Genomic DNA, 23,193 nt, shown 5'->3' with positions numbered 1-23,193 from the left:
CCCACATCCGTTCGGACACTTTGAAGTATAATCGCCGGTAGCTAGAAGGAAAATCAAAACATTCTCACAGTCACGTCACTTGGTGACTAAAAGGAAATTTTCTTCTAGTCACTAGGTGACGTGACTGTGAGAATAAGGCCCTAGTAAGCATTCTTATAATTATGATGAAACTGGCACAATTCATCTGTTTTTGTAACAGCCAATTTAAATACACGGAACTCAGCTTAATTCAAGCTCTCACTCGTCATCTCACCTGTGTGTGGCTTGAATCGAAACACCAAATAGGAAACTTTTATGCTGAAGCTTTTACCTGTTCCAATGTGTTGAATGAATAGGCCTTTTGTTGTTTGTTATTTTCCATCCTTTTCTGTCACCATAACAATCGTATGTTTCGTCTTGCTCTCTTTCAACTTATGCGCCAGAAAGGTTTTTTTTTCCATTGATGCATACATAGCCAACGAGCGTGGTTGAAGGGGCCAAACAAACCGCGTTCAATATTGAAAGTACACGGGCAGAAAGCTACTGGTAGTGGTTTTATTCTATCATTAGCAGTTCGTTCGTCGTGTTGTTCGCTTCGCTTGCAAGAGTGCCCGTAACGTGATCTGTGCATTTCGGTAGATGGTGGAGAGGTGATCCCCCTCTAATACCTGTAAGCGACCCAGCTAGGGTGTGGTGCGTTTTAAATATTAAAAAACTACTTTTTAGTAACTTTGATCCTCAGATTTGTTGAATTTTCGAAGAAAATAGAGTAGATTTCTGTTTGTGAAATTCATAAATAAGTGAAAGAAAATGAATCATTTAAAAATTCAAATGTTCGCGTTGGCAAGTGTGCTACTGCCACTTGTTTGCGTCGCCCAGAGAACCCCATCAATTTCGTACATTACGCAGGAACAGATCAAGGATATCGGTGGTACGGTAGAGCTCGAGTGTTCCGTCCAGTATGCCAAAGAGTACTCCGTCCACTGGATCAAAACCGGTCGAGACCGATCGGACGTGGTGTTCCTATCGACGGGCAGTGCCCTAGTTTTGAAAGATTCTCGCTTCTCGTTACGTTATGACCCTTCGTCGTCCAGCTACATTCTGCAGATAAAGGACATCCAGGAAACGGACGCGGGAGTGTACCAGTGTCAGGTGGTACTTTCAGTGACCAACAAAATCACGGCCGACGTAGAGCTGCAGGTTCTTCGGCCTCCAATCATCTCCGATAACTCCACCCAGTCGCTGGTCGTCTCGGAAGGTCAATCGGTACAGATGGAATGCTACGCCTCGGGTTATCCGCAGCCGCAGATTACCTGGCGTCGGGAGAACAACGCCATCCTGCCAACAGGTCAGTCCATCTACATTCTTATTGTGCGCTAATGCTTTACCCGTTTCCTCTTTGAACTGTTATACGTGAAGTTATGCGACAGCAGCAGCCCGTCTGTGTGTTTGGGGGATTGGGAAAAGTGCAAAAACAGAACGAACAAAAGACGGCTCCAAGTTGCTTTAATTGAGACGCGTTGATGAATCGTTGAATCATTTTAGGTGCCGATGTGTGCACGATGATTCATGCGCGAGCTCAGCTCAGTCAGTCTAACGAGGAGAGCTTAGTTATGACAATGCCTTGATGTATATGAGAACTATCAACATGGGTTATGTGAAGGGTTCCCGAGAGGAATTAACAGCAAATGGTGAAGATATCGTATAATTTTAAGAGAAAAAATCGTGAAGGCGAATAGTGGCTAGGCTATTACAGTTTATTTACAGTGCACTATGCATTAATAGTTCCTAGGGAGATAATTAGACAAAAACCTTTTTTGCGTGTAAGGGGCACATTACTTACAATTTAATAAGCCATGAATAGCGTTTCGATTTCGCCTCATCAGTATCAGGTACTAATTTAGCACCAGATAGTTTTCATCAAGCTTATAAATATCGTATCGACAAAAAAACATATTTTCAAAATTTTTCCTAGCTGCTCGAAAAAAGTATTTCTTATTCCGCTTTCTCATCAGTAAACTAGAGCGTCTATGCTTATCCTCCGAGACATCACCCAGAACCTGGTATTTGCTTAGTTCATGCAAGACTATGACTTTTTGGATTTAACTGAGTGTCTAACTAGTGCTAAATTTATTGCTAGTTTAGATATATCGTCTATCTGGCAGCAAAATGGTGCTAGTTACTGACGAGAAGAATCCGAAACTAAATTTAAAAATATGTTGTCAAATTCATGAATAATGCTTTAAATTATGAAAAAGTTACGTTTTCATGTCACTATCACATGTGTTTGGAGATGTCAGCCATTTTCACGCGATGTTTACTTTGTTTACTCGTAAATTTGGAATAAAATATTCGTTTGATTTGCAAAAATTGAATTACGAGTTCCAAAAGTAAATAGAATAGTAGGATTCGTTATCCTATTTGTTCAACACAACCCGAGGAAACGGAAAGCCTATAATAAGCTCATGTGTTTTCCAGAGGATCAAACCATAAAAACACATTCTCTATGATCTTTTGTTTTTTTTTTGTTTCTTGAACAAAAATGTTGCTTATATACGGGTTTTTGGTCACGTCTCTCACCGAACTATTGGTATTCCCCTTAAAAGCTTCGACTACAGGCTTGTGATCCTTCGCACTATACGGAGATCCATTTTGGCCACTTTTCTTCTACAGTCAATCGTTCGTTTTACCGTTTCAAAACACGTAGATTGAGCCATTCCCAGGTTCTTGCTAATAGCATGCTGTAAGAGATCCTGATTTTCTTGGTACATGCGCAAAATTTGTGAACGCCGCTGATGTTTTTCCGGCTCCACACTGAACCAATTTCACCCAAAATTTCAAATCTATTTGCATCACATTCCTTTTCATGCCACAAAGTTGGTGACGCTCATTAACACATTGCGTGGAGCTTAGAAAAGAATTTATAACACCTGGTGGTCTTATTGTTTCGCCCGTAACTGTATGTTCCATAAAAAGTAAAAATATGCTCACCATCTTATAAAGCATTGAGCCTTCGTGAGACCGCAAGAAGTTCATCTGTCACTTTTGCAGGGTATCATGTACATTTGTCTGTAATCGGTCCCAGATCAGCGATGCCACATTGAAATCTGTGTTTCAGTCAATAAATTCTTCTTAGCATATATGATGCCTAAGAAAAATCTGTATAAAATTTCCAAAAATCTGAATATTTACAAAAATCTGCGAAATTTTCTCTAAGACGCCAAAAATCTGTCATCTTTGAAAAAGAATCTGTGACCAAAAATTGCTGAAAAAAATCTATGGTTTCACATGGAAATCTGTACATGTAGTCACCTTGTCCCAGATGTGATGAAGAATGAAATATATGCCACATCTGCGAATCGCTGGCCAAACAAGAATTTTGTAGCAGATTTCTACAAGTTCCCCCATCAACTTCCAGCATAGCTGCCTCGTGCAAGTTTCACCTCCGTGTTCTGGTTGTCGCTCCTGTTCGGTGCTTTTCGAACTTTGTAGACGTGTTGTACAAAACATTTCATCGTTTTTGATCAAAATAAATTGAAACTTGAATCGAAACGTTGGATTGACGTTTGATCTGGTTCAATAACCGTATCTTCCGCTACACTCATCTCGTTTGTCTGATGCTATTAACCCTCAAACATGTAAGAAGGCTCAGAGGCTCGGCTAGTCACAGTGATCGAGCGTTTTCGGGCTTTCGATTCTCTCACTGATGAAACGACCAAAAAGAGACTTTTAATTTCATTGGGTCTTAGGACCGATACTTCTTAAAGTCAATTTTAGCTTGCCTTTTTGAGGGTTTAAACATTTTGATCACATGGAATACACTGCAATTGGTTACCCATCTGATCCATTTCCCACCCGCTAGAGAGTTGGGTGCGACTATAGATTTTGAAGTATAGTCTTTAGAATGATTTTATATTCAAATAAAACATTAAAAAGCCTTCCTCGTTCATGCGAAATTGTGAGAACTTTCTTAGTAGCCCATGCTTTTCCTGCATTCACACTCCCCAGGGCCCTTTAATGAATTTCTCGCTTGCGAGGTAACGCAGCACACGAGCATTTGCGAGAAAAGCTTCTTGGTATTGCGCTACATACTAGATGAACGCTTGGGTTTCTCGCGAGATTTTGTTTCATTCGAACGTGTACAATAAAGACAACGAAAGAGCGGGCTTTATATATTTCTCACTCGTTTCGCAACACTAGTTAATAGCCACAACATCCTTGAGATAGTAATTTTTCCTAATCAAGAGAAAAACGTGTTTTTGAAACAAAATACTCGAAATTGAAATTTTTGATTACATATCACTGTAAAAATCGTTTTCACAATAAAACCTACAATAACAACCGGTAATCTAATTTTTTTTTAAGTTTGTTGGTTGAGGCTATTCTTCTGAGTGTACAACGTAGGAAAAATTAAACCCACTTGAGAGTGCTGAAACCTCATATTGTTTTTCCGGAAAGTAGACAGGCAAGGAAAAATTGCATTTTCCGTATGTCTAGTATGCCAGGATGGATTTTAAAGAGCCTTGAATGATTTTTGTACTTTCATTTATAAAATTGACCACCCTATGGGATGGATAAAGAGGCCAAATTAAAAAGAATTATTGGTGATTGATTAATCCTAGATGAAATTATGGAGAATCAACTTTTCAAAAAACATTATTTGGAGATTTGGTGACTTCAATAAAATTGTTAAGAATGCCATTGGAAACAACTTTGTTATAGACATGAATGCACTTTGTTCCGATCCCACTGGCCGGCAGTGTAATTATGAAAAAAAAGTTTTCTGCATATGGTCTGGCTTCCTTGAAACTTGATTTCGGGATGTGTTAGCTCTGCCGATTTTCCAATTTCCCCCATTTCAGAATGACAGAGACCTAGCGGTACATTCCGAGGTCATTTTCCCGTCGGCGAGCCCCGCACACTATAATAGGTGTATCAAAATTACACCAGTATTATTATTAAACTTTCGATTCCTTGCCACGAATAAGTGCGCATGGAATTGACGCGTGTTTAGTGTATCATTCATTTGAATAAAAAAAACAAGACAAGCAGGATGGATCTCACCAACGTGTTAGGACACTCTACCGCTGTTACACTGACTTGGGCACCATGTCGCACCCTCCGGCCGTCTCTCCTGGGAAATCCGCTGGATGAATGAAAGCCTGCAACCACATTCAATCTCTTCGTTCTTCATCTTCGCCTCTGATAGCCAGACCGGAGGAAAACGCAACTGCGATCCAGTATGGCTTGAGGAGCCAACACTTTTTACTGCTAGACCACTGCACTTATTTTGTTTTTTTTTTATTCTTAAACACCAAACGAAAACTGAAAAAAACCTAATCTTGGAACACTTTCATATTTTCTCTCAAAAAATTGACACGAGCCAAAAAAGACTTGCGTCCGTCGCGCATGGCTACTACGATCAGTCCCCAGTCTTAACAACGGGTGGTTTCCCACAAATTGAATTGCATAAAATGAATGCACTTTGTTGAAGATGTGCATTGTACATTATTAAGGTCCCTAAGTCATACATTTATTCTACAGCGAGTTTTTTTTCTACCGCAAACGCTTTCGATTTATTGACATTTTAATGCGTTTTTCACGTTACGCAATTTTCGCAGTGAGTTGGGATTGATTTGCCTCCAATATTGCTTGAAACCCGTTCTAAGTTACAGTTGGGAAGACTAATGGCGATTTCGCTTGAACCTGAGTCAGGTTCTAACCCCAACCGCTGTCAGTTCATACATTTTGACAGCAGTTGGGGTTAGGAACTGACTCAGTTTCGCCTCAAACAAAAACCACATAAGAAGAGATGGGGTTTTCTCAATGATCTGTCACGTTTCAATCAAAAACACTTGTGTATTTTTATTGAAGAAAGGATAACCGCACAGTCGCAGTCGGCTTAATGGCCCTATTCCGCTAGGCATTAGCGGATCCAGAAGAAAATTTCGGAGGGGGTCCGAAATTTCGATTTTGAAATGTTTATTGTACAATACGTAACATGTAATACTCTCATTTAATTAAAATCAGTTTTGGTGGTCGAATCTGGTCTGGAATGATTTTGAATATAGAACAAATTTAAATTAGAAACTACTTTAAAATTTCTCAAGAAGTTAAAAATTTTCGGGGGGGGGGGGTCCAGACACCCAGGACCCTCCCCCTGGATCCGCCAGGGGCGGCCAGGGGAGTCGGCGATTTCCCAACAGCCGTATTAAACAAATTTAGAAACTGATATCTCATTAAAGTAAGATTTGTTTGCTGAATTCGGTGAAATTTTGTCCGTCACTTTTACTGAGATCTCAGCCAAAAAATTATTTCTTGATATCTTAGCTGTTGAAATTTCGGCAAAACATGTGAAAAAGCTGAGATTCGGCGGAAAAAAGTGTGCCCACTAATGGAAAATACTGTCGACGTTACGCAAACCTGAAGAAGATCTACAGTCGCGATGAGGAACAGTCGTTAAAAGTGCAAATGGACCTTGAACTTACATAAGGGACACACCTTCAACTACATCATACAAAAAATGTGGTACTGATAACGTTCAATATGCTATCCGATGCAAAAAAGCTTTAGTATTGTAAATAACATGCAATACGACATCAAATACGACGACCTTAAAACTAAGATCCCCGTTTGTATTCACAAGGATATTAGTGAAATTCGCCTACATGATTTCGCACCTCTCCGAGTACATTAAATAATTCATGTCGAAATTCGGAGGAGAATTCCTTAGCAATGGCACCTGGAGAAACTTTTTCACCGGCACTTTCAACGGGGTTTATGTGGTTAGAATGCAGCTGCACCAACCTATTTCATCTTACCTTCGAATGCAAATCTGCTCAAGCTATATGCTAAGAACCCTACGAACATACCCTGGGCAGACGCCCACGTGCCAGTTCTGCAACCAGACGGCACACTACGGTAAACTATGCGCCAAAACTGCTAGGAAAATGGATCTACTACAACACACACACACACTGACAAACAGCCCTTCCAATGCTAAACCACAGACAGCCAGTCAAATGATAATCATCAATAAGCCAATCTCTAGTACACCCAGCAAAGGAATAACCAAAAAAGAAGACAAACACACCAAAGTCACTCAGAATCACAAAAAGCATAAAAAACAACCAACAGTGAAAACCGAAACTACTCTAGCAACAACGATATGGACGTAGATGAAAACAATGGAGAGGGCAGACAGAACAACCAACAAACAGAAAATTGTAAAGGTAATAACGGAAAAAAAACTTGTCGTCCTCAGAAATACCACGCGAAAGCCCAAAATGTGCCCCCGAGATAGGCGATCGAAATAATTTTCATTTTTTTTTTGTTTTTTGAACCAATAATTTGAAATGTATATTATTTCTGAGAAAAGCGAATGACCCTCACAGTTAAAACGTTGGTGGGCCTAAAGACGCTGAATCCCTCGGATGAAGACTCGTCATCTCTATCGTTTGTTTTCCATGTATCTGTCAGTTTAATTCCAATCGTGCACGAGATCTGTCAATGGCCCGTGTCGTTCGAGTAGGATTCGAAGAGACTTTCTTAGAATTGAGTGCTTTTGACTCACTTAAGATGACACTGAAAGATAGATGGTAAATAAACGCTAGAGTTGGCGAGTCTTTATCTAGCAGGATTCGGCGTCTTTAGACCCACCATACGTTTGCTACTGTCGGAGTCTGTACATTGCCTCATCCTTGAGATAACACACACAAGCAACAGAAAGCAGCTAAAGGTTATCTTCGAACGGAATAGCGGTTGGTCGTTTCTATTTAAATCTTCTTTAAGTTGAAAACATTTTCCGTGCCATCTAGTATAAACCGAGAAGTTAAATGTTTGCACAGAGCAAATGTTTGTAATTGCAGGAAAGAATATGGGCATAAGATTGCTGCGGATTGCTAGGGTTTCTTGATTATGCGAGCACCAACCGTACATTCAAATATTAGATTTCTGAATGATTCCAGGAAAATTATGGAAAGCCGATTTGCTTCCATATTACGAAGGTAGGGCGCCAGCAGGCCCGTAGTTAGGATCCTGTTTCGAGAGGAGCTTAAACTTTAAATTAATATACTGATAACAATAGACGACCAAACAAATAATTACTGAAAATTGAATGGAAGATTCTTAGAGAAAATTATTCCGAAACAAATGAATAATGGAAAATAAATTACTTTGAAATATGTTCCCAGGCACAACAAAGACAGTTGAAAATTATCTTCGTTTAAGATGACTTTTGCAAAAATTTCTTCTCCGCCATTCCCAACGGTGTTCGGCTGGTGAAAATGAGGTTAAACTCCTTCCTTCGTGACCCTGAAACATGCCACCCTTATGCACAGACCACGGTGTGAATCTATGATAATCAAACGGCCATGTGCCAGTGGAAATTCTTAAGAAAAAACCACTACAACCAAAATAAACATCCAGACTTCAGCACTGAAAGTTAAATCTCAGATTGTCCAATAGAAAAAAAAAATACACAATTTTTGAAAACTCCATCGGCCCTCCCCTGAGTTTATTGGCTGGTTTCACCAAGAGTCTCTGCTGGATGAAAAAAGCGCACTAAGTTGCATTTTCACCGCTACGTGGCACTGTAAATGCATGCATGTTTATCACTGCAAGCGAAAATAAGAAAGATAATTTTATTGCCTACAACTTTGTCGAAGACCGGAAATCAATCCAACTTCTTTAGGAGAAGTTTATAAACTTTCAATGAAGTGATGTCTAAGTCAGTTTTGCATGGGGCCTAATAGCACGTGACGGCGAATCAGTAGTGGATTCCCACGAACTTTGCTTTTTTTGTGAAATAATAGTTGGGTTTAACTGAATAGTATATTTGGAACTATTTTAATACATGATATTAGTCACCTTTTGAGTACAAAATTTTAGTTCCATATGTCCCTACCCAAGGTTGAGGGGATTGACGGTATTGCAAACATCATCAGGCATATTGTGTGCATCAGCGCTAAAGAACAACTGCTTTAAGATAGTTATTGCATTATGTCTCGATAGTGGTGCATCGAGGAGACCGATAGGGCCTATGCACCTTTTTTATGTTCTATGTTTCTTCATACTCTGCACCTGCGCATACAAACGCTCAACCACTGGTCTGTGCGCGGTGATGTGGCCGACTGGCGGGTCGACGTGCATTGACTTTTGCTGTGTGCCGTGTTTGCAAATATTGTTCCACAATTTGATGGCGGTATTCGTGGACGGGGCTTACAGTGGGAGTCATTGTGTGTCCATTTATCGGTCGAATTGGTCATCGTACATATACTAATTGAATTAATTTAATAAATGAATTAATTTAATAAATACATAATTAGAAACCTATTAGTTGTCGCTTTGTAATAATCGTAGTTTTTCGTACTAGTGTACAATCGTTATGTGCTAGTCGTATGTCTATCTATGTATGCGTTCGTCTGAGTATTTGTGACAGTTGGGTCAGGGAATGGATGCAGAGAACTGGCGTATATGATAGAATAGTGGCTAATACTTCTGGTGAACAATTTGTGCATTTGGTTCTATTCATTCGGGAAAGTCGAATTGGATAAATTAGGGTACAATGAATTTACCGACGCACGTGAGTCATCCATTCCCGGCCAGTATAGCATGATGAAAGTCTAACAGCATGCAATTGTCGTTAATGGTAAATATACAACATTTTCTGCATTTAGAAGAGTTTGCATGTTACATGTGTTTGTCTATTCTACTTCGCTAGTCTGTTTTTTTTGTACATCTACTAGTTTGCTTTTCTATTATTGATGTATACCAAAATAGTATACACTTCTAATCGAGCTCTTTACATCTTTTTTCTTTATTCGGCATTATGATTCCTTTTATTAGTATATCTCTACAATACGCTATCTATACTCATATAGGTAAAAACGCTCGGGGTCTTCGCGATAACACTAATCTGGCCACAAACGTGCCATGCAATTGCAATAATCCACACATACTTACGCCCGCGATTTCGCCTACATGAAAAAACCCCGGTAGTTAAGCAAACGTGCCATCTTTAAACTTCCAAACGCGGTCTTAAACATTAACCCACCACTCGCGCGATCATGAAACGGTCACGTCTGGAAGTCTTACCTCGATCCTAGCAGTCTGGGACTAATGTCTTCAGTTGAACCAATCACGTTGGTGACATGAGCTGGAACTCTAGTTATATGGGGAAACGGACTCTCTTCTACCATCTGTACCACACACTAAAAATTAAGCATCAGAATCACTACATCATTATAAAATCGAAATTATACACGCGAAGTCACATACACGTGACAAACACGTTAATATACAAATGCTTGAACCCTTCGCGACCATCCACGGCCCCTACACCCGCGATCTCGTGAACATAATAAATAAAGTGATAAAGTGAATGTCTCAGCTCCTCTAAATTTTCAAACGCGGTCTCAAGCGTGAACCTAAAAACTCCCGCACTCGCACGATCATGAATCAGTCACTTCCGGATGTTTCTATCCTTGATATCAGCAGACTAGGTCCATGCCGTCAATTGGATCAATAAAAAAAGAAAGCTCTCATATCCACTGGACACCACGTTACATGGCGACATGACCGGGGACTCTAGTGATATGGGGTAACTTACTCCCTGTCAGAATGTGAATTGTACACCGAAAACTAACTATCAGAATGAAGGTCCGCGTGACCATCCAAGAACCTACGCGTATATAGGAATGGCCACACGGTTACAAAATCCAGCCTTGTACACGCGAAGTCATATGAACGCGAGCACACGTTACAAACACGTTAACATACGAACGCTTAAGCCCTTCGCAATTAACAACGCACACCTACGTTCGCGATCACGCAAACTTAATAACAGCCCGGTAATAAGAAGAACGTTTTAGCACTTACGAAGTTTCAAACGCTGTCTCAAACGCGAACCTACAAACGTCCGTTTTCGCGGGCTCATGAATCGGTCGCGTCTGGAAACCATTGCTCTCTGTCCTAATAACTTAGGTCCATACGTTCAGTAGAACCAATTAAAAAATAAAGCTCATATCCACTAGACAACACGTTCCATGGCGACATCACCGGAAACTCTAGTGATATGGAAGATCTCACTTTCTTTTAGCATCTGAGCCGTACACAAAAAATAAAGCTTTAGATTCACGGTCCGCGCATGATTATCCAAAGAACACACGCGAGTATGCGAAAGGCTAAAAAAATAAATAATAAATATATAAATAAAATAGAATTTATACACGCGAAGTTACATACAAGTTAGCACACGCGACATACAAACGCACACGCGATCGAATACGTTAACGTACAAATGCTCGAGCTCTTCGCGATGATACACGCGATCGCGAGTCCCTACACCCGCACATACCTGAACCGTACAATAAATATCACATTCAGAATCACGGGATAAGTTGGTGCATACAGTACCACCTAGTGGTGGAAATGCAAGTTAGTCTTCGTGAAAATTGTCGAGAAATCTTATATAAACTTCGAACATGTTGGTTCTGTAACTAAACTTGTCCGATTGGATTCAAGTTAGGAGCAGACCGTCCAGATAGGACTAGAAACTCGACTCAGGGGTAGCCCGCAACGGTGGTTTAACTACCAACGAGTATTGAATCATCAACGACTACACATAATAGGGTGATGTGCCTATTATGGCAGTAGAGCCTATTGTGACCCTATTTCGTACCCTTTGGTTTCGAACCAAGCATATGAGATAATGACACTATCGATTTGGCTAAAACAGGTGAGAAAAAATAAGCTCAAGTTTTATTCTTTATTTGTTGTGCACATATGTATTTAGAACTATCCTCCAAATCCAACTTTTAATTAAAACAAAATCACCTTATTGAAATATCTACTAATCCGCCTCACTCACGTAGTGAACCGAAACTGGATGCAACGGCGCTTAGCAAAATAAACTTTAACGAGCCAGCATTTACCGCCTCATATCTCATTGTTCCAGCACAAATATACTAAACATTGCACTGATACATACCTTTATTTTAGCTGGAGAACCTTTTTACGATAATTTCACTTTAAAATCACTCGTCAAACACTAGAATAGGCCTAGTGTTATAATAGGATAAAACTAAATACGGGGGTTCCTATTATTGGCATGTTTTGCTGATACACTACTACAATCAAAACCAACTTTTTGTATCCATCATACAGAAAAGAATCACCAGTGCTGCCAAACCAAAACATGAACTTGTAAATATAATGTAATGCAATTTCAGGTATAAGTAATCAATTACTTCAAGTTATTCAACTAATTGTTGATTGCAGATATTTTATTTTCATCTGCACATACAATTCGGATCGGGAGAAAGCAATGTGTGATGTGAAACTGGTCATTCCAGTTGCTAACCTTCGAATGGTTTTTTTTCTGCGTGCGCAATTCTGGGCGCTCTTCTACTAACAGCTGATGAGTTTCATTGATGTGCGTGATGTTTACGTTTGTTTTGATCGGCTGAAAAAAGCAGAATGATTCGTTTTACAAATCACACGTTGGCGTCCATGATCTGGATACCTAGTTAGAATCGACACAAATGGAATATGAGGCATTGCGTTTCAACTGCCAAAATAGGCTCATCACCCTACTTCTATAGCCACAACCAGTACAGTCTAAAAAGATGCAGGAAAATTTCACGGTCGTAGCAAATCTAAGAAGAATATCAAAACAACCCACCATGATCTTCAAGACAGCAGTGGCGTGACAGTGTGACAGTACATCCTGGTTGGCGGTCCCGGTGGCAATGTCACCACAGGTACAGATAGTCTACCAAACCAGATATTTCTTAACGAAATTCAAATTTTTGTTCTAAAAAATTGATATCTGGCCAAGCATTGAATCCACTGTTTCTGGGAGTCAAAATTACCTAAATATCTGTTTGTATCTGAGCATGCAGTTCAAGCTCGCAGCGGTTACATATATTACTAGCATTATATCTTTATCGACCACTTATTCCAACAATTTGTACCCACACTGTCGTCTATGTAACTTTTTCCTTCCATTGAACCGGTAGAACTTTCCAAATAAGCCGTTCGTGTAATTTTACAACCACTTTACTTGGAAGGCTCTAAAAACAAAACATAATCCACAGCTCAACGTCCCCAGCTTCCAGTCGGGTTTACTAGCAGAATGTTTACAATGTTATTTTCTCAGAACCTCAGATCTGGCTCGTATTGCTAGCTGACCCGTTCTCGGCGCGGATGAGCAGTGAAAATGCAACTTTTGTATTGAGGTATACTGAGATGAAATCGACCGTCTCTTGCCGGCGGGCTCTAATGCTACCATCAAACTGGAACCGGTTTTGCATGCATCGTACCTACTATCTCCGCCATGAGCACTCCGCAGTCGAACGACTAGAAAGCTAGAATAGGTACATATAGATACAATTTCCTTCTCCAGCTTGAATTTTTTATAGGGCCTCTGGTCTGGAGAAAAGGCCGCTGTGGCCGCGTCATGGCGCGCGTGCTAGAAAAGAGCGAATAAACAACTATGGCCGTAAATCGGCCTGCTTTGTTAAGCCCTATTACATACAAACTAGCATTAGCATAGGTGTGAAGGTGAAAGTTAGAATTTAAATTTCCGATAACAGGAACGTCTATTTATCAACCGAGACCCCAAGAGAAGGCGTGAAGTTGACCTGGCCGTTATAAACGTTCGATTAATTTGTTTGGTTCCAAAGGTGGGAATTACTGTCGGTCAAAGCTAAGATAAATAATCAATATCTTCGAAGCATACCCAAATGTCTGAGTGTTTAAGCTTTATCGTTCCGCTATGCGGCGTGGAATTCTCTTCCTGCATTTACCTACTTCTAGGTGGGTGGGACTAACGATCATATTGTAACGGTTAATAATAGAACTGAACAGTTTATTGCGCGGGTGTGTGATTTCTTACCAGAAGGAAATTTTCCCTTTGCTTCTGTGGTAATTCAAAATACATAATAATGTAAAAATTCTTATAAATTTATACTTAGACTAGTCCGACACGAAATTTTTAAAGCGGTGCTTTATCGTGGATTGATCCAAGCGGGTTTCCAATCACGATACCCATTAGGCCTACTTCTGTCGCCGATCCGATGTGAATAGTCAATAGTGGGACGGAACTAACCAACAATCATCCGAGTAGGTCGATGACTCGTCGCTCTGTAGGGATAGACAGATCGAGCAAAGGGCCGCCATAATCTGTGTGACTTTCTCGTGCACTTTTATTTAGTTCAGCTCGGAGCGCACAGCTGCACTGCTGATGGCGGGTTTATTAGCGCTCTTGATACTCGCAGCAACGTCGTGCCATGGGATCGCAATTCGATCGGAGGAGCGGTTCTTGACAGACTGCAGCTAGTTCGCCTTTTTTTTTGTTTGGATTGTGTCACTTACAACAGCCTTTTCCCGATTGGATTGATTGGGCGATTTAGGCGAGGGAAATGTGTCGAATCGCGTGAAATGTTTTCTCTCCTTTCGTCAAATTTTTGATGACTAGTAATTATGGGTTGCATTGTTTTGCTGCTAAAATAAAAATAAAAATATATAAGTCAAAAGACAAATAGGTATTGATTTGATTGTCAAACTATGAGGTGTTCTCCTGAAAACAATTCGTAAACGGAAATAAACGTCACCGTTCTGTCACGTTGTTGTGTGGCAACGTCTCCATAGCAACTGCATGTAAGTAATTTTAATGTTCCCTTAACATGCCGTAGACAAAATCGTACTTGAATATTAAATCCGTTTTAGAAATTGATCAAGTAAAGGTATTACTCGTACGTCAATTCTCGATTTTTTACTGATTTCACTTCGACTAGCCTAATAGTTCAGAATACCCCGTATGATGAGCTGCCTGCCTGTCGTTCGACGTCAGCACGCCAATAAGTGCTGTGGCAAGGGGCGTCAACCGGCGGATAGCGGCATCCATTAATTGTGGCAATTAAATTATGTTTTTATTTGTGACATTTTTTCACTGCTATTTAATCGTCGTTGGGTGACCATCGTGGGTTAACCGATCAAATGAAAATAGATTAAAAGTTGATTTGACAAAAATTGCCATTGCTGTTTGCCAGACGGCTGAGCAGAATTTGGCGTAACCGCATCGTATGTTGTTACCAAAAATAAAAATAAATCTACCTGTAAAAGCGTGATTAGTTTGAAAAAAAAAAGCAAACGAAAAAAAAAAGTTTGAAAAATCAAAAGCAAACGAAAACTACCACTGATGGTGCTATAACTCATCCGCCGCCCATTGTTTGATTTTAACATTTTTGTAGTTTTTTTTTCTTTCAACAAATATTCTCGTTGCAAGATCGAAACAGGTACTTTTACAACCAACCATAAACGTTGAGATCCTTTTCGAGTGCCTCGATGGTCAGGCAGGCAGGCAGGCTAGATTTATTTAGGACCTCGGGCTTTGAACTTCAACCCAAAGCGGGTATACAATGCACAAATTGCTTCATCGCTTTTCATTGATCAGTTCTTAGCTATATCTTACATTTCCTTTATTTCTGAAAACAGAAGATAGATAGGAAATTATAGCACCAGATGCATGCAATCTGCTTTCACCTTGCTTTGTGCTACCTGCTGTAATAACACATACATACCTATTCGATGGTGCCGGCTGTGGATAAGTTGATCCGGAAGGTTTTAAAAGTTGAAACAGACTGGTTAGTCGTGTTGCAGAAGTGTTTTAGAGAGTCATTATTATATACACCTACTACATGGATAGGTTCTGGATGGAGCCTTCCGCAAAAGCCTTTTCGACTGCAACACTGCTGAGACCACATGAAAAATTCCGTCCAGACGCGACGGAAATGGGAAAGATTATCTCGCTTGAGGTTACGACACGTTGAAATGTATTTAAATTATATTAAATGGTTATTAATTAAGGTCTTCTTCGGGTTGGGAGCGCCGTGCAAAGCCCCCTATTGCCTGGGAATTTTTGCTTTTATTATGCATTGTGTAATCTGAACATTGAAAACAAAATGAGATAAAAATCAGAATCATGATGCTATTTATCTGGACACTTGTCGTAGTCAAATAGTATATGAGAAATTACCCAATACCCACATTGATTTACAACTGGTGGTGGTCAGCTATTTTCGTCCACGTCCCTTATCACCCATTTTTATAAAGTTATTCATCAGCAGTGCTATCATTGAAAATGAACCACCTCGATGCAACTAATTTTTTCCGATCTTTTTTTAATACAAATAATTAAGCAGTCTTCATTTCGTTATATTCTGAATTGCACATATTTTGTCGTATGTAATTTTAAATGTTCTTCGATTTGATGGCATTGTAAGTGAACACGTATCCGCCGGTTGATGCCAATCGAGCTGACATTTCTACAGACTGAGCAAAGTAATTTATTTGTTTGTTTAGTGTTTATTTGACCAACTAAGAAACGAATCCACTGGGTCTTTATTGCGCGTGGGGAATACGCATGGTCTTGCCTGAGTGAATAATGACTTTTGAATTATGTATGAGGGTTGAGAATAGACAATTCGCTAGAACAATTCTAAACCAATTACCAATTTGCGGCGATCATTTCAGCACAAATCCCCGACTATGTACGGGGAACGTGCCATTTGAGCCAATATATTCTGAACGGTTTACTTTTAGTGCATTAAATGCTCATTCAAATATGCTGAACTAAGAATAAGTACGTACTAGTTTGAGACGGGATGTGTTTGATTCGTGTATGATATTAATATCGTTTAGGAACGCAGCATCGATAATTTTCCTGTTTCGCGTCTTCATTGTAATATCGCAACGTTTACTCGAACGAGGTGGAAAACTTCAAGTACGGGATCTCAATACACTTGTGATAATACCTATAAAGGACCATTTATAAATTCTGCACGCTATTAGGGGGAAGAGCTATGGCAAATAGTTACATAAATGGGATGCGGAGCATGTCATGTGCTTTGACGCAATCGGCAGTTTTCCGCAGGATTGTACTATGTATATAGAAAATTCCATAGAACATGAACACTTTTGCGTGCAGCGGTAGTATTGTGTTCCTAAACGAAGGGGATAAAGAGCTTGGTAATATGAGAGAAAGTTAGAAAGTATTGGACAATCTTTGCGTGACATAATTAATGAATGGTCCACAATACCACTTTCAAACTCATTGTTTATGATCCAATTTATATTTTTATAACACTCCCGACAGTCGGCTGTCCGGAGTTCAAATTGTTTTTGATGAAACAAACTCTCGATAAACGGTTACCCAGAGTTTAAACGCCTTCACATCTAGAACATTTATGTATCCTACAGTCAATAAACTATTCAATCTTTTTATGCACATATATTCTCAGTCGCATCGCTTGCTTGAGGCGAATCCTGACTAACAACCCACTCACTACCCGATCCGTGGTACTTATGGGAAAGTCACTGAGTCGGGGCCTTCCGTTAAGTAAGTACCATATCAACACTTCCTTTCTCGTATCCTAAGTTACGGTAAAGATCGTTGTGGCCCGCAATGCTGGTTCTCAGGCGAAATTCTCACTTGGACTGGATCAATTGTTATTCCCAAACAATGCTCCTCAAGTAGTCTGGGTGGAAATGAGAGTCATCAGTCTGCAATCTACGAAGTATACCGTGCGTACGCAATGCAACGCAACGCAATACCCAAATTGATTTACAACTTGCTCGGTCGTATATGATTTTCATACATTATATTTATTCTTACAATTTTTCCAAACCATGATCGAATTTGCAAATTTTCAGGGTACTTAGTGTCGGACAGTCACTCTTCATTTTTCCTGCACGTTCATCGCAACACGAATCTTCCTTCACTGACCGTACACAGTCAGTAAGTGTGAGGTCTGTCCTAGAGTCTGTGATATTATAGAGTCCCGTAAAGAGGAATGCGCAACACTGCCAAAAATGATGCCCTCTTCTTTGTTTCTGGCACCCACAGTTTTTGCTGTAACTTTGAATGACTTCAACCGAATTACACAATAAATTAACATGGAGTGAATTGAAAACCTACTGTTTCGTGGCTTTTAGCACTTTATTCATAATACTATTCCTTGTAATTTATTTTACATTGTTACAAAAATGTATAATAAACTGAATACAGTGTTTTGTTTCGACGATTGAAATATTTCGCCATGATATTATTTTTCTCAACACTAATACTATTCTTGCATGTTCTCCGAAAGAAGAATGTTTGTTTACTTTGCACGATTGGTACCCTTGTAACAATCGAGGTTTTATGGTACTCTTAAAGACCTTCTTAAAACTTAGAATGCACTTGTAGTGTGCTATAAAACTAGAATTGCTACTTGGGTTGCCATCTGACTGTTCGATAGGTAGATTTGGCTACACTCTGTGCGAGCCTTTATAACATAGACAACGCCTTTGGTCTGTCCCACAGTAAAGCGCAGTATCGTGTTTACGCATGGGCACACTGGGCCCGTGCCAGGAGCGCCCGGATTTTAGGGGCCCCGTGATGAGGATAGGCATAAAACCGTACTAGCTGTCTGCACTACCGGTACCATGCATACTTCAACAGAAAAGAGAGGCCCAATCTTTATTTGTTTAAAATATTGTTTTCAATGCCAAACGCAAACATAAATTATGAGCCACGGCGACAGACACTCGACCAACCAAAGAGTCGTTATTTTTATCCTGAAGCAAGAAACGCAAAGCTCGAAAATGAATCATCCTGATCTTAAATCATCTGTAGGGAATTCACCAACACAATATTGATTGATTTCAAAGCCTTCTGTTAGCGAAATGGAATGTTTATTGAAAAACGAAATGTGACTTTTCTGAAGCCACATTGTGTACAGTTTCATCACATTAGGAACGTGTAACTAATCACATTCAATATGTAAAGAATAACACTTTAAAAAAAAATAAATATCAATTTTTGTGAAATACATATGTTTAGACATTTTCGTGTTGTAACGTAAGATATAGTTTTAACAGTTGGATTTTATTGACATTTTGTTACTTGGTTTTCGTAGATTGTCTTAGTGTTGTGACAACCCTGTTATAAAGAAACGGTCAAATAGATCGGACAACAACAAACCCTCGGAACATTCTAATTTCAATTAGCTCAGTACGACATAAAATGCATCAAATTAAGCGGTATGGATGTAGTTTATATAATGTGTACTTTTAGTATATTAGATATCTTTTAGCTTTAGAACTAAAGTTTGTCTACGAAATTATAGCGCTACGTAGAACAGTGACAATAAATTAATTCGTTATCTAAATCAAGAAAAAGATTTAATTTGTGATATGTTATATCCAAAAACAGTTTTTAATGATATTCATAAACTTTTACACAGTAGTATCTAGAACTGCTCTCCTTCTACTTTCATTACATTTTCAGCAGCATCTGATTCTTTAAGTTGTTGCTTCGTAATTATTCGTAATTTTTTCGATTTACTGTAGTTCCGGGGCACAAAATTGATCTTGATGTCTCTATACAACTCTAAAACTGATTATGCATAACGACACGATGTCAAATCAGGCCAAAATGCCGAAAAACCAGTCTTGTCTAAAAGAGACGGTTTGTAGTCACTCCTTGTGGTAAGTTCCCTGCCTTGATTCACAATCTCAATTATGACATAAATCTGTATGAATTTTGTCTTCTTTGTTTGCCGCAACTGTAGCTATCTTGCCAGTCCAAAAATCCTGGACAATAGCGAATCATTGTTTGTTTGTATATTTCGGCAATATTAAAATTTTCTCTGGCTGTAAATATCAGGCGCTCTTGAAACCTTAACTGCCCCGAGTCGTTTGAGAGTTTGCGATGGGATAATTTCGAATTCTTGCGATGGGCGAGCTGAATTTTCTTATGTATGTTCGACTGAATTGTCTGGTTATGTTAATTTATAGAAAGAAATCTCACCAAATTAACCAAACTGTACAAAGAACTTTCACCAAATTTACGAAATATGAACACTACACGTTAAACTCTATTTCAACAAAATTTGATTATTCTGCGTCATTCGGAGTAGGACTTGCGGTGCAATTTTCTCGTGGATAATATTAAGAGTGAGAAACCCAAAAAAATTCATGACGCACCAAAAAACAATTAAATTTGAACGGCATGTAAATCAATACAAATATAAATATACAGAGCTTGAATCAAAAATGTGATTGAAAATTAAGTTGAATTCGTTGCACTCAATGCGAGCATCAAAAAGCATATGATTTTCGTTCGTGTCATATTTCATGTAATTTATTTCACAGCAATTTTTTTTTCGAAAGTTGTCCTACTGGAGCTGTAGAGGTAGGTTCTCGGAAGGGCTCCCCCTCAGAATCACATACTACAATTTGCAGACGAGACAGGCAATGGCGCCCACCAAAACACTGCTTTAGGCCAATTGTAGCGGGCCGTAATTCTGAATGTGATATTCATTGTACGGTCAAGGTATGTGCGGGCGTGGGGACTCGCGATCGTGTGTATCATCGCGAAGGGATCGAACATTTGTACGTTAACATACTCGATCGCGTGTGCGTTTGTATGTCGCGTGTGCTAACGTGTATGTAACTTCGCGAGTATAAATTCTATTTTATAACCATGTGCCTGTCGCATATTCGCGTGTGTTCTAGAATGATCGCGCGCGGACCGTGAATCTGATACTTAATTTTTCGTATACGGTTCAGATTCTAGAAGAAAGTGGGTTCTTCCATATCACTAGAGTTCCCAGTCATGTCGACGTAGAACGTGTGGCCTAGTGGATATGAGCTTTATTTTTTGATTGGTCTAACTGAATGTATGGACCAAAGTTGCTCGAATGGAGGGTAAAGATTTCCGTATGTGACCGATGTATGATCTCGCACGTTTGCGGGTTCGCGTTTGAGACCGCGTTTGTAACTTCGTAAGTACTAAAACGTTCATATAATTACCGGAGTGTTATCAAGTTTGCGCGATCGTGGGCATAGATGTGCGTAGATGATCGCGAAGGGCTTAAGCCTTCGTATGTTGACGTGTTTGTCGCGTGTATGTGACTTCACGTGAATAAATTCGATTTTGAAACCCTGCGGCCATTCACATATTCGCGGACCGTCATTCTGATATTTACTTTTCGGTGTACGCATCACATTCTGACAGGTTAGTTACCCCATATCACTAGAGTTACCGTTCATGTCGCCATGGAACGTTTTGTATAGTGGATATGGGAGTTATTTTTTTTTCTTAATTTTTCAATTTTATTTTTTTATTAATTAACATGAACCTAGACTGTTGGTACCGACGATAGAGACTTCCGGACGATCCCGATTCATGATGGCGCGAGCGTGGGAGTTTGTAGGTCGACGCTTCAGATGACGTTGGTAAGTTCAGCTTATCACCAGGGTGTAATCATGTTTGCGAGTTCGTGGGCGCAGGTTGCTTGGAAAATCGCGAAGGGCTCTAACGTTTGTACGCAAACGTGATTTTGTAATATATTTGCGTGTGTTCTTGAATGATCGCGCGAACCGTGAGTCTGATGTTAAATATCAGATATGATGATATCGGTGTGCGGTTAAAATTCTGGTAGAGACTGGGATCCCTTATATCGATAAGTTTCCCGGTCATGTCGCCATGAGACGTGTTGTCTAATAGGTATGAGCGCATTTTCTTAATTGATCCAGCTGAAGTGTGAGTGTTAAAACGTTCACTATCACCATCTCTACTGACTCAGCTGAAGGCGGGTGAAGTTATTATCATCACATGAAAGACATACATTAGTACTTCAAACACTACTAATACTTGAATAGCCAACCACCATACATAGCACAGCCTTTCTCAATTACCTATTTGTTACTAGTTGATTGTTGGTTATGAGCGGGTAAACAGAGGAAAGGTATAGAACAGCAAAAAGGCTCATATCAGCCCTCCCGGCCTCCTCGATACACCATTATCCAGGCGTATTGTAATCAACATCTTGAAGCGGGCTTCTTATATAAATCAAATCCTGAGTAGTCATAATGATTGGTGGTTTATTAACATGAGAACTAATCAACCTCTAGTAGTACAACTTGGTGCAAATGGAAACTAAAAAGAGCGAAGGTCCTTACATTTAGATAACTCTATTGAATCTATTGTGGCTTGATGATGTTTACAATACAGACACCTTATATAACAGACTAGCGGAGAGAAAAGCAGTAAAACTAGCAACCATGAATGTAAACTGGCATCACGGAAGCTCCCATAAACTTTGCATGGGCTTCCTCTTGCACTTTCCCTCTCAAAACCCTCATGCTCGTTTGGCTGCAATTTTTGACACTGCGCTAGCCTGTGTATAAAGTGTCTGTAGTTTACAATACCGTCAATCCCATCAATCTGCGAGAGGGGGTTGAATTAAAATTGAATTGTAACTATTTAAACATGTTCTGCATATAAGATAAAGTATCAGTAGCAAGCGTTGAACATTTTCCGTTCGATTTGTGAAAAAAGATAAGCAATTAGTTGAATAGGGAGAATATTACTGAAGTTCAAAATGTACGTACCGCTCTCGTATTGAAAATATTGTAATGAAAACAACAATTTATTTTTATGCTTATGTGTGCGCTGGATTCACGATATTTCCGGCGGTTTGTGGGTTCCTTAATTAGTTAAATTATAAATTTGTCTGTAGGTATTTCGAAAGCACGGGCGGACTCAACTAGATTTGCGTCTATGGAAAGGCAGGGGTTAGTTGGAGATTTTACTGGGCGAGGAGACTGAGTAATGTTAGAGCTGTTTTACTTTTGATTTATTTTCAAAGAGTTGCGAGATAATCAACGGCGATTCTTGGTAGCCAACCCAAAAGTAATGTCATCTGACCAAGAGAAAGCACTGATTGGTTTTTAACACAGGTTTGCATTATTATTTTACAGCGTTCGAATTCCTTAAGGCATGTTCTGCAGAATAGTATTTTATATGCGAGTTTCAAAGTGGAATTGGGCCGAAACAATCATATTCCCAGTAGAGCTTGTTGATTTTGTTTTTTGAACTGTTTGTTTGCGAACTGTATAACTTATATTCGCTGCCGTTCTCTTTGTTCCTTCATTTGAAATACGTTTGAAACTTTCAATATATAAAGAGTATTCAGCACATGCACTCAGATTCGATGGATCGGGGAAAATAATTTCGAATCATGTAACAGCCTAAGTACACGTTCGGGAGTGGTTCAGTTTAAGATTCATAATTTTGATAGATCTATAATATAAAACTGAAAATTTCAAAACTATTACTTACTCTCCCAGCAGCAGTTTGAGCGGGTGTTAAAATTAGTTAAA

General features: G+C 39.4%; 1 protein-coding gene across 1 annotated transcript in view; it reads left to right on the top strand.

Moving 5' to 3' along the window:
• Positions 1–506: 506 nt before the first annotated feature.
• Positions 507–23,193, top strand: part of LOC131690328 (lachesin) — a 51,631-nt gene continuing 28,944 nt past the window's right edge. Inside the window, exon 1 of the mRNA XM_058976021.1 lies at positions 507–1,327. Within this exon, the coding sequence (XP_058832004.1) occupies positions 790–1,327 (538 nt within the window). The 5' untranslated portion in view covers positions 507–789. The remainder of the gene's footprint in view (positions 1,328–23,193) is intronic.

The sequence above is a fragment of the Topomyia yanbarensis genome, chromosome 3 (genome assembly GCF_030247195.1).
Source record: "Topomyia yanbarensis strain Yona2022 chromosome 3, ASM3024719v1, whole genome shotgun sequence".
Lineage (NCBI taxonomy): Eukaryota > Metazoa > Arthropoda > Insecta > Diptera > Culicidae > Topomyia > Topomyia yanbarensis.
The sequence above is the reverse complement of the archived record's forward strand: the minus strand, read 5'-3'. Positions and strand labels throughout refer to the sequence as shown.